Below are 12,348 nucleotides of genomic sequence, written 5' to 3'. Positions count from 1 at the left end.
ACCTCAGAGGTTGGACTGGGTTTTCTGACGTCTTCAACTTCAGGTTCAACAACTCCTTTGAAGGAGGGAAAAACCCCTCGTATTTATTTCCGCAAGTGTGTGAAATGTTTTTTTTCCCATACAAATGCCCTGGCGTGGGACGTGTCATGTGTACAGAACAACTGCCTGCTGCTTGCTTGGATATTTAGGTCAGTGTTGGAGTCAGCTCTGATAAGGAGTTAAGGTCGGTGTGCCCAGACCTCTGTAATTTTCATTGTGGTTGTTCCTGCCCGTGGCAGGGTGTTGGAATGAGATGATCTCTAGGGTCCCCTTCTGGGATTCTATGATTGCTGCTTGAGTGTGGCAGAACAGCCACCTGGATTGTTGGATTAACAGGGTGGTGTCCAGAGTTTTGTGGGAATGGTCTACTGCAATCCTTAGGAAGGAAAGTGTGATTTGATGTGCATTTTTGACTTATGTGTGTGCAGAGAACAGGGGAAATTCTGGTTAAATATCTTCATAGGTTCATGTAGTAGTTACCAGTAGGTCAGAAATACGTCTGTAATAGCCTTGTGCATATATTGCTCCAGTGTATAATTTTCCATCCAGAAGTCAAAATGTTTTATAGGTGAAGATCCTTTAGTCCATTGCTAGAATGGAATACAGTGCATTTTTTAAGCTTTTATTTTAAGCAGTTACCATCAATTTTTTGTGGGTGTTGGCTGGCAGTAATCAGGTCTTTTTAATTCTTTTTATTCCCAAACAACACACCAGTACATTCAGGAAACTTGGAGCAATTTTCTAGTGCTGTTTTCCCAGGCTGAGGAAATCTAACCAGCAGGTTTTTTTTCCAAAGCCTATAAAGTGTCCCGAGGATTTGTGCCTTCTGGATAGAGCTGATCATACAGCACTGCCACTGCTGATGTTCTGTTCATGGAGATCATCTGTGGTGACTTAACTTGGATCTGGAAAGGGAGGGACAGGGAGAAACCCAAGGGTTCCTGTTCTTCCGTTCAGAGATGACTGTACGTTAACTTTGGATTTCCTGACCCGGCTTGGGAATCTGGTGCTGACATCAGCCGTGAGAATAACCTGCCATCAGCAGGAATGGGGCCTGGTCTCAGTAGATCTTTCTGGGAGATAATCTTCACTCGGAGATTATTCTGACAGGGTGTTGAGTCGAGCTGAGCCAGGCAGAGTTCCTGATTTCAAGTTAATTTTGGCAGGGAAAAAGTGATCGTTCTGCATATTTCCTGTAAAAATAAAAAAAAAATCCTGGATGCTTCAGCAGGTCTGGTGAAACAGTTTTTGAAGGCAGCTATAAAAAAAATTTAAAGTATTAATTTTTACATTTTTCACAGCTGAAATTTGGCATGAAAAATGTGAAGGTTTTAAACTGGTTTTAGGTGGCTTTGTTTTTACCTTGCTCCAGCTGTAGAGGTTGGAATCATGGAATGACAGAATCTTGGAATGGTTTGGGTTGGAAGGCACCTTAAAACCCATCTCATTCCACCCCTGCCTCAGGTTACTCCAAGCCCTGTCCCACCTGGCCTTGGACCCTTCAAGGGCCTGGGCAGTCACAGCTTTCCTGGGCAACAGCAGGTTGGTTTTGTTTTGCTTTTTTAAACCCACATTGGCAGCTCAGCACCCACAGGATGTTAAAGCTTCCCTCTGCTTTATCCTCCACGGCGGCTGCCGTGTTTCCAGCCGTGTTTCCAGCTTTGTTTCCCGCCTGCCGCTCGTGGGGAGTCCCCAGCCTGCAGCTGACTCACCGCTCTCAAATAAATCAACAGGCAGAAATGACAATTGTGCCACATTTTAAAATTGCAGGAGGGTGCAGGGCAGGTTGTGAGATCCCTTGATTCAGCGCCGCTGCCATTGACGGGAAGCAGCGGGTCTCCCGTTCCATCCAGGGGCTTGGAGCCTCTCTTTTATCTCCTTTTGTGGGAACAAAGGACAGCTGGCTTTGTGTTCTCCGCTCAGTGCTTTCATTTCTCACACGTAAACCCAGCGTAACTTCATCGCCACTAGGCCTGCAAACTGTAATTGCCTGAAAATGAGAAATTTCTCTGGAAACGAGGAGTGGTTTGTGGGATACCAGGATTTGAAATGTCATCTTTGCATTTAGAACTGAGCAAAGGAAAATTCTGTGTGCTAAATGAGCTGCAATGTACTGAGACTAGGAATGGGGCCCCATCATCCTTGTGGGTCCCTTCCAACACAGGATATTCCATGAAACCAGATGTATTTGAGTCTGAATCTCATGGCTGGATTATAACATGTTGAGTCTTTGGGAATTAGTCCATGTGGATAAAATCTAGATTGGATTATGAACAAATTTAATCTTGATGAATGGAAAATAGATACATAGATAAATATTGTAAGTTATTAATAGATTTTATCATGATTGATAAAAATGGACAGATAAATAGTGTGAGTAAAAACACACATCTTTATATACTCATAGGTAATTATGGAATGCTGATAAGTGTAAGTGCATGTGTAAGAGAAAGATTTTATATCCACCTTTTCTTTAATTAAGAACAATCTCTCTTATTGCTCAATTTTCCCGTCTGATTTTGCCGACAGTAAAATGCAAAAATAATTTTTTTTCAACGCTGTGATGCTGTAGACTGAAACTGATTTTACAAGTATCTGGGCTGGACAAAAGAACATCAGAAATGCTGGTTAAGTGCTCAGACCGTTCCCCAGCGATGCCACGTTCCGGGAGGAGCGTTGGCTCCCAGCTCCCTCCCGGCGCCGCGCGTGTGTTGTGACAGCTCCGGAGATTAGTTCCTCGGCGTGCTGGCATTCTGCTCCGCTGACTTCACAGCGATGTGGAAGAGCAGGTTCTCCCGTGTTGGGAAAAGGCTGAGTGCCAGAGCACGCTCTGCTTCTGGAAAAAATCACACCGGGTTTAATGCTGCTAGCGGAAGCCCAAAATGAAGTTATAGAGCTATTTTTGTGCCATTTTTGACCTGCCCCAAAACCTATTGATGCTTGGAATACTTTTAAGGAGGAGATTATCAGAGCTGGTTTTTTATCCTATTATGTTCCCGTGTTAAAATTTCCCTAGCTCATTCTAAAAGCTTTATGAACCCACTTTTGCCAGAAGAATTTTTAATAACTTATTTTCTGTGTTGGCAACGGGTGGTTGTTTTCAAAATTACTCACAGGGAAAAGCAAAGCCATATTCTCATTTTAATATTCTGGGAACTTGTCCTTGAGCAGCTTTCAGGCTTCAGATCTGTATATTTTTAAAGCTGAAAAAGAGTTGTATTTTGCTGCTCAAGACTCCACATAATTCCCTGTCAGATGCTTTATTTTGATTGTGCTGTGAGCTATAACTGGGTGACACAGCAGCTATAATTAACTCTTCCATCATTCTCCCATTCACAGAACATCAAACCTTTGACTTACTTTTGAATTATTATATCCATGTTTCTTCAGTTGGAAAAGTGATGGGGATTTCCCTAAAGAAAGGGGGGATTGTTCTTGCAATCATTTTTTCTTCTTGTCTAAAAATAGTCAGGAAATAATGACTTTTTGTTGTTTTTTTTTTTTTCTAGAATAAGTCTTGCTTTGCTAAGGGACACATATCCTTAAAACTCCCTGGGGAAATGGAAGTTACCAGAATGATCCTTGTTTCCCAAAGCTGCACAGAATTCAGGCTCCTTTGTAGAATTTATTACCCTGTTGCACTGCTGTGTCATCACTCGGATATCTAATGGTATTATCCCAAGATAATATTTTTTCTCTAGTGGAATGCTGTGATTTTAACAGTATGCTCCATATTTTTAATATCCTCATAAAAAAACCCCCAAACTGTAAAAATAGCCTGTCTCCATTCTAAAGCACTGCTCAAATCAAGCACTGCCTCTTGCTTGAGAGATACAATCTCAGCACACTGGAATTCTAAGGGCTTTGGGATCATCAAGATGTGAGAAGGGAAAGTGGAAATGGGCACAGGGCAAGAGGGTTCTGCAGCCCTGAAGTCCTATTTTTGCCTTTCCCAGGGGCTTCTGAACCACATGGAGCTGCTGTCAGCTTGGCAATTATTTTCAGTTTCTCCTCACACACATTCTCTGCCCTGTATTTGTGTTTAAAGAAGTTTCTCTATTATTTACCAATTTATTTGCCAGTAGCAGGTGATGGCTGCTGTTACCCTTGGAGAACACTGAGGGCCTGTTCGTGTGGGATTGGGTTTGTTTTTCTCCCAAAATGCTGTAGAGAAGAACTTCAGTCTGGTGATTTAGTGGAATGGCAGAGGGAATGGAATAAAGATGAGGAAGAAATGCTCCACTCTTCAATGTCAGTGATTAAATAGTTCCTTGATGAAGAGGGCACAAAAGGAGGGTGCACAGGTGAGACAGAAATAAAGGCAGTTTACCAATTTAGCAGAAAAATGAGGCTGTGAAAGGACATCTTGATGGTGGGAGATTCGTTGCTAGAAAGCACAAGGAGCTGTCGCTGGGAAGGGAAATGTTATTTATTACCCATGAAGTGAGAGGTTGGGTGGTGCAGGGCAGCTGCCCTGTGGAAGAGCAGGGCAGGGGGAAGGGCTCAGTTTTTCACTCCATTCCTGGCATGGCTTTATTTTCACTCCTCTCCCAAAGTGATGCTGAACTTCCTCCTCCGGGGCCAGAGGAGTAGGAGGAGAATGTGTGGGAAAGGCACCAACGTGTGAAGTGGCTGGATGGGATGGGCGGGTTGTAATGAGAGGGTGAGACCGGCAGCAGAGTTTCTCATGTTTATTATTACTTCTGCATTTTTGACCCTTTTTGTTGTGTTTCATTTTGGTCTGGCCTGTTTTTATATCCTTCTGGATTGTTTGTAAGTATTTTGGGACAGAGATTGTCTTCCCTTCTGCGCCTCCAAATATAATGGGGACAGAGCTCAAGGGCTTTTGGGAGCGTGCCATGGTGCTCATTACACCAGGATGTTCAGAAAGAAAACCATTTTTTTTTAACATTTGAAGAAAAACACCCACAAAAAAAGCAGTGGAAGAGCTCACAAAATCAAATCTTGGAAATTACTAGAAGGCTGAAATGGTTTCTCTGAGAAAAGAAATGGAAAAGTTAAGTGGTTTAATGGCAAGAAGGTTTGTAAGAAGGGTATGAAATATTTAAGATAAGGAAAAGATAAACTTGCGTATCGTTTTTCTAATGCGATGTGGAGAGGAATATAAAAATTCAATCAAGCAGCAAATTTCAGACTGACAGGGTTATTTTAGTACGTGGCACATCTCCCCCCCTCCAGCCTCCGAGTTAAAATTCCAGCAGAATTTTTTCGAAGGCTGCTCGTGTAATGGAGAATGAAAGTCTCCGGGGTTATGTCAGACAAAATTATTTTTAGCGCTGTTCTGAGCCCTCGTGCCTCGGGGAAGAAATGAGCCACTGAAGCAGGATGACGTGTCCCCACTGGGCAAGCTTTAATAACATTATATTCTCTGTATTTCTGCCTCTCCTCGAAGCATCGAATGATCCTGAGTCTGTGGGTTAGATTGACTCCCTCTGTGATCTAATATGCAAATCCTCTTCCGCTGTAATTATTGTTTATAAGAGGTGTTCTTGGGTCTGAATTCTTCATGGCTGGAGTTGGAGATTGAGGCTGAGCCTGGAAATAGTGTTTGCTGGTTCATAGAGAATCCTAGAATGGTTTGAGCTGGAAGGGATCTTAAAGATCATCTTGTTCCGCCCTGGGCTGTGGGCTGGGACAGGGACATGGACATCCCGACCTATCCAGGTTGTTCCCAAGCAGTTGACCAAAATGCTTGCCGTGATTTTCACACGTGGTCTCTTTGGAGTACAGATCTTTTCAGGGAAGATGCCTGAGAGCACAGTAATATTTCTTTCCTGTACATGAGAGTGCTGGGAGGGGTTTTGAGGCATTGTCAGACCTGTACATCCTCCCTCTATTTCTCCACTCTTACTTCACAGCTCCTGAGCTGGTCCAACATTGCATTACACTTAATTAAGTTTCCACCATTGTCAGCGTGGGTGACAGGATCTCGCTGACATTTTACTCACACTCTACTTCCCTGCCTCTCTCCTCTGGGGGCTTTGGAGGGAGATATTGGTAGGAAGACACTTAAATCCGTGTGAACAGCAGGCAGCAGCAAAGAAACAGAACCAGGCACAAAAGGGAGGAAGGCCTGTGGATGAGCAGAAATTCTGGAATTTTGCTTTTTAAATAAGATAACCATTTCCTGGGTGACTTTGCCCCGTGCACTCACCTGTCCTTCCTCCGTGCCGTTGCCAGCAGTGACTCCAGCAGCAGCTCGAGCGACGAGTCCCCGGCGCGCTCGGTGCAGTCGACAGCCGTGCCCGCGCCCGCGTCCCAGCTGCTCCCGTCGCTGGAGAAGGATGAGCCCAGGAAGAGTTTTGGGATCAAGGTGCAAAATCTTCCAGTGCGCTCAACAGGTAAATTCACTCAGGAAAGGAGAACGGGAAAAGGGAGTGGGACTGGTGGGATAACCTGTACTGAGTCTTTGACACACGGCATTCATGTGCTGCCTCCAAGGATGGGATCCTCTCCCTGCTTCTGCCTCTGTTCTTGTGTGACAGTGGGAAAATTGCTTAATTAGTGACCATCTGTGAGAAACCCTGCTGGTCCCAGCTCCAAGTACTGGGCATTTCCAGCTCCTGGAACTGGTGCTTCCAACAGTAGTGTGGGTACTTTTCCAGGGAAAAAACTGACACATCCCCATTTTTAACTTAAAACTTAATTGTTTTATCTCATCCTGCTTCAATTTATTTTTTAATCCAAAAAGTCAAGAGTTTTCTGTTGCAGTTTGAGTGCTTTAAAACACCCCTGAGCATATTTGTAAAGGCAATGTGTATTGCATGGAAAAGAAGCCAGGAAACCACGTGCTGAGGAGTGCCCATGATTGCTCCCTGTTCCCTGTGCTGAGCACAGGAGAGATCCCACAGGAAAAACCAGCATGGCATCAGTTGTGAAACAGTTTTAACAGAATTCATGGATGCAGAAGCTGAGCTAAAATAATATCTGTTAATCTTGTGAGCAGAGTACCTCCCGTGTTGGTATCTTCCTATAGATTTAATGCCTGTCATATTCCCTGAAAGGACACAAAGCTGAGGTCAATATCCCACGGATCCCAGACAGATTGTGTGGGGCTGAGTCAGATTCTGCAAAATCTGATGAATCTGCCCAGTTATATTTCTGAATTGACTGAACTGAACGCTGTGTGATTCCAGCCTCCACTCCAGACACCTCATCCCAGCTGTGCACAGTATTCCTGTGGGATTTTTAATTGAGTATCCCTGTTATTTCTTCTTTGCCTGGAGCTGGGTGTCTCTTAGAAGCAAAAACCATCTACTGCCAGCTTTAGCCATGTAAAACCTCATGTGTGTAGTTTCTTGGGTTTAAAAGAGAAAGATCAGCAAGAAACTTTGGACACTGTCAAAATTAGCATCCCAAATTGGAAAGGGCAGTCGTGTGAGCACAGAGTTAAGTGGGATGAAGTCACATTTCAGAAAGACAGTCAGAGTTCTTCATGTCTTTTATGGTGCTGCTGAGCTGAGAGAAGTGACGTTTCTGCAGTATTAATGTTTATTTGTTGGTTTAGATACAAGCCTTAAAGATGGACTTTTCCACGAATTCAAGAAGTACGGGAAGGTGACGTCGGTGCAGATCCACGGCGCGTCCGAGGAGCGCTATGGGCTCGTGTTCTTCCGGCAGCAGGAGGACCAGGAGAAAGCACTAAATGCCTCCAAAGGAAAGCTCTTCTTTGGCATGCAGATTGAAGTCACAGCCTGGATAGGACCAGGTAAGGTCCATGCCCTTCTCCCATGGGACTCTGGGTGTGTTTAGGAGCTGTTGTAAAGAGGGTGAATAGAAGTAGGAAACATACTTTAAAGAAACTGGGGATAATGCCATGATAAACTCTGGAGCAAAAAGAGTGGATGCTCTTGGATCAAACAGCAAGAGAGAAGGAAAGCTGCCATCCTCCCAAACAGTGGGATCTGCTGGAAGGAACGATCTCATCTGCCACGTCTCGGAGGAGCAGCTGCCAGTGGGTGGTGTGAGCACAGCACTGAGTCCTCCCAGCCTCGTTTCGTCTCCTTTTAATTAAAACAGCCAACGAGTGCTGCGTTTTGAGGCTGTGGCAGCACAGCCCACGTGACCAACCAGTGAGAGCTGCAGCCCTGAGCATGTGGTGAAGTTCTCAGACTGCACTTCAATGGCTTCTTTAAAAATTGATTCCTGAAAACAAACTCCTGCCACGTGCTCTTCCCCAAGCACAGGGAAGCCTTACTGGAATTCATGCACTCAAGCATTGATACTTGGTAAATTTCCAGAGAAGCAGTTGAAAGGTGCAGCTTCCTTTCACCTGAGGATGCTCAGATTCCTCCGTGGAATATAAAGATTCCCAATCCCACATAAATAACAAGTCATGGGTGCAGTACTGGGTGTTTTTCTCAAAGACAGTGGTTATTTTTGTTCAGATCAAGAAGGAGGCCTGAATAAACCAACATGAACCAAATCTCCAGTCATTACAATCCTGCTCTCTTTTATCCTAGAAACCGAAAGTGAGAATGAATTTCGTCCTTTGGATGAAAGGATAGATGAGTTTCACCCAAAGGCAACGAGAACTCTGTTCATTGGCAACCTGGAGAAAACCACCACCTACCACGACCTTCGCAACATCTTCCAGCGCTTTGGGGGAATAGTGGTACGTGAGTGGTGTCCTGTGTGGGGTGGCACTGCCCCCCTTTCTGTATAGACCTGTGAAATGCTGTGAGTGGTACTAAATCTGTCAACGATAGATAATTCAGTCTTTCAGTAATAATCTGAGTCACTCATCTTGCTGGAATATACCTGAAAGCTTTTCTTTGTATTTGGAGTTCAGCATCTGAATGTTGAGGGGTAGCTTAGCAGGAAAAACAGTGCTAGGAGTGTTTACAGCAAATGTCTCTCCTGGTAATTCTCTCCTGGTAATTCTCTCCTAGTAGCTCCAAAGCTGAGTGGGTATTTGGGATGTGAATGTGCCAGGTGATGTTCTCACCTTGACTCCTGCAACTGTGTGAATCTGAGTTCCCTGTTGATTCCTGGAACCAAGGGGCTTGGTCAGTATGTGTGGAAGGAGCCCCGTGCCCAGGCAGAGGGGATTGGAGTAGAGGGATCGGTGATGGCACATGAGGGATTTGGGTTTTCAGGTGAGGGGGAGTATCCAGACGAGGTAGAGCAGCCCCCTCTTCTCTGCTCATGACTTTCTATCAATTCCCATCAATGTTATATTTAAGGGAAATTTTCCACTAAAGTTTTGCAACTACCCTACTTAATTAACTTTCACATGGGCTTGGAGTGACAGGACAAGCCTTAAGCTGAAGGGAGAGCAGAGTTAGGCAGGATATTGGGAAGGAATTCTTCCCCAGGAGGGTGGGGAGGCCATAGCACAGGTTGCCCAGAGCAGCTGTGCCTGCCTCATTCCTGGAGGTGTCCAAGGCCAGGTTGGATGGGTTTGGAACAGCCTGGGACAGTGGAAGGTGTCCCTGCCCATGGCAGGAGGTAGAACTGGATGAGCTGTAAGGACCCTTCCAACCCAAGCTATTCTGGGATTAATTCTGTGATTCCTGTTGAGTCTGGGCTTCACTTCTCCCTGTCATTTGTGGGTGCTTGTGAATGTGCTGTGCCTCCTTCATTCTGCTCTGACATGTCTATTGCAGCTGAGGAATCAGTCACACATTCCAGGAGCCCCATCCCTGCTACTCCCCAAAAGAAGAGGAAGTTGCTTCCATGTACAATGTATATGAACAAATGAAAAAATATAAAATCCCTATTTTATGATGTCTGGCAGCCCTTGTGTATGCAGACTCTGCTGTATCCTTGACATCAATAGTGATTTATGAATTCGTGCTGTGTCTGTGGCTTGAACCCTTTTCCAGTGTTAGAGCAGCAGAGCTCTCCTGATAAAGATGCTTATCAGTGCTAGTGTAAATTGGCTTTTGTGTGCCGTGGTGCTCCCTGTCAGCATTATTAATGGCTCAGAATTGGGAGGCAGCGCTGCCTCGCCGTTTCCAGGAAAACTTGCAAGCTCAGGTGCAGAAGGGACCAGCTTTATAACCTTTCTGAGGGGTAATGAGCACAATAATGATACTTTATTTGCCTGTCACAAGGAATTGCTTGCCCAGGGTGAGTGGTCAAGTATAATTTGCGTGGTTGCAGTTGTGCTACTTCAGACACTTGAAAATGTAGTTTTCTATTAATATTTCACTTAAATCATTAGGCCAGGGCTGTAGGAGTCTAATAATTGTGTAAATCTCCCTGTTTACTTCTCTTTTCCCAGATAAAGAGCTCTTGGGTGAGGCTGTGTCAAACCGCTGCCTTGTCCCTAAATTTATTAACCATGAAATTAGCCTGTCCTAGATGTTGGAACATTTGTGCTTAGATCCATATGTGGCTCACAAAGGCAGCTCCTGCTATTCCAACATATAAAGCCAAACTCTCCACCTCCTATTTTCAGCTTGGAATGAATCATAGTATCATGAGTTTGTTCAGAGGCTTTGGGTACATTTCCAGTGCTGGTGCTGAGCTTGTTTCTTAACCAAATATCAGCTCCTGGCTTGCTGGGCTTTTTTTTCGATTAAAATCAGCCTTTATTTGGCTTTGTGAGCCTCTGGCTGTACTTGTGAATGGGCCTGTGGTGACTTGGTTTTAAAGAGCAACAGCAACCAAAGTTGAGACTCTTTTTGCCTTTGCTATGAGTCAGACTGGTTCAAGAGATGAGTCCAGCATCACTTTGTGTTTCTAGGAACAGGATGGATCATGATTATTTGAAAAAGAAGCCCGGCTTGGCTCAGAGATGAGGATCGGAGCAGGTTGTTTTCTCGTGAGCCTTTGTGAGCAAAAATTAATCTGTATTTCTTTGATCCTGAATTGTCTCTTCTTGATATAGTATTAACAGCCTAAAGCTGGTGTTTGTTGATCAGGTCAGGCTTAGTTCTGCAGGCTTGGATTTTAAATCTGTGGGATAAAGAGCTTTCCCTGCTCAGTAAGGATTTGGTTTTGAGATGCAGCAGAACAGCAAAGTTTTAACTGTCTACTATTGTTTAAATCCTCCCTCTGAAGAAAATATTAATTAAAGAGCTTGCTGTGCCACGTGTCCCTGAAAAAAAACAAGTGCTCTTAGATGGGATTGACTGCTGACTGTGGGCTGTTGTGTTTTGTGCTTGTCCCCAGGACATCGACATTAAGAAGGTGAACGGTGTCCCTCAGTACGCCTTCCTGCAGTACTGCGACATCGCCAGCGTCTGCAAAGCCATTAAGAAGATGGATGGGGAATATCTTGGAAATAACCGGCTCAAGGTAAAGAAATCCTCCCCTGGACTGTATCCTTCTCGTGTCTCCCGCTGCCGCATCGTGGGATGTTTCGCAGCGAGGTAGTTTATGGAAGTAAGATGGTTTTTAATGCGAGATCATATCAGAATGTGATGGTTTCAGCCACCACCCAATTGGGATTAATCAGCATTTTTGTTGGCTCTGTGCACCCGCAGTCCTGGGATTGAGCACTCAGAGACTGACATTCCCTGGCCTGGAAGGGCCATGTCTGGCAGGGCTGTGTTGGGAATCCATTCCACTCCCCATGGCAAACGGGGCCTGTCAGGCCCCAGAGCTGTCAACCTGTCACTTCTCAGACATTCAAACTGTAGAAGAACCCACTGTTGTCAAACACTATATTTGTTTAAACAAGCAGAATTATTTTCATTAATTGCTCTTTGATTTTTGTCTTGCACCTGCACCGGATGCTAATTTTAGAAAACCCATACAAACAACAGCTTTCTCCAGATTAGTCTTTCATCAAGTAGGCTCTGATCAGTGAGTTTAACCCTTGTGCACTGTACTGATGGAAGTTTTGCCCTTTTGTGTCCAGCTGGGTTTTGGGAAGAGCATGCCTACAAACTGCGTGTGGTTAGATGGGCTTTCCACAAACGTTACGGATCAGTATCTGACCCGACATTTCTGCCGATACGGGCCTGTGGTGAAGGTAGGTGGGAGGCTTTGGCATGTGCTTCCAAGTCGTTACTGTCTTCCTTTCTTCCCATCCTGTCCTTTCAACCCCACTGTCCAGGGCTTTATAGCTCAGGTAGAAAAAATTCTCTCTGGGGTGGAATTTGGCTGACAGGGCTCTGTCAACATAGACAGCAACCAAAAAGAAGTATTTTGAGTGAGCCGAGATGTTGAGCATTGGAAACCATTTGTTGCTCTTGTGCAGTACAGTCTCTCCCCAGCAAAACTTCTTAAATGTTAGTTGGAAGAACAGCAGTCTAATTACGTAATTACCCATACTTGCTAATTACATAATTAGACATAACTATGTTTTTTCATCAGACCGAGAAAAAAAAGACT

General features: G+C 44.6%; 1 protein-coding gene across 4 annotated transcripts in view; it reads left to right on the top strand.

Annotated features, from left to right (window-relative positions):
* The window catches only part of SPEN (spen family transcriptional repressor), a 66,350-nt gene that overhangs the window by 35,931 nt on the left and 18,071 nt on the right, over positions 1 to 12,348 (top strand). For 3 of the 4 annotated variants that reach the window (XM_084220371.1, XM_084220369.1, XM_084220368.1), the window contains exons 4-8: positions 6,241 to 6,401; positions 7,568 to 7,768; positions 8,523 to 8,674; positions 11,182 to 11,307; positions 11,873 to 11,986. In XM_084220371.1, coding sequence (XP_084076497.1) covers positions 6,241 to 6,401; positions 7,568 to 7,768; positions 8,523 to 8,674; positions 11,182 to 11,307; positions 11,873 to 11,986 — 754 coding nt within the window. The remainder of the gene's footprint in view (positions 1 to 6,240; positions 6,402 to 7,567; positions 7,769 to 8,522; positions 8,675 to 11,181; positions 11,308 to 11,872; positions 11,987 to 12,348) is intronic. The other variant, XM_084220370.1, reaches the window with a different exon arrangement.

This window comes from Fringilla coelebs (genome assembly GCF_963513975.1).
Source record: "Fringilla coelebs genome assembly, chromosome: 22".
Lineage (NCBI taxonomy): Eukaryota > Metazoa > Chordata > Aves > Passeriformes > Fringillidae > Fringilla > Fringilla coelebs.
The sequence above is the reverse complement of the archived record's forward strand: the minus strand, read 5'-3'. Positions and strand labels throughout refer to the sequence as shown.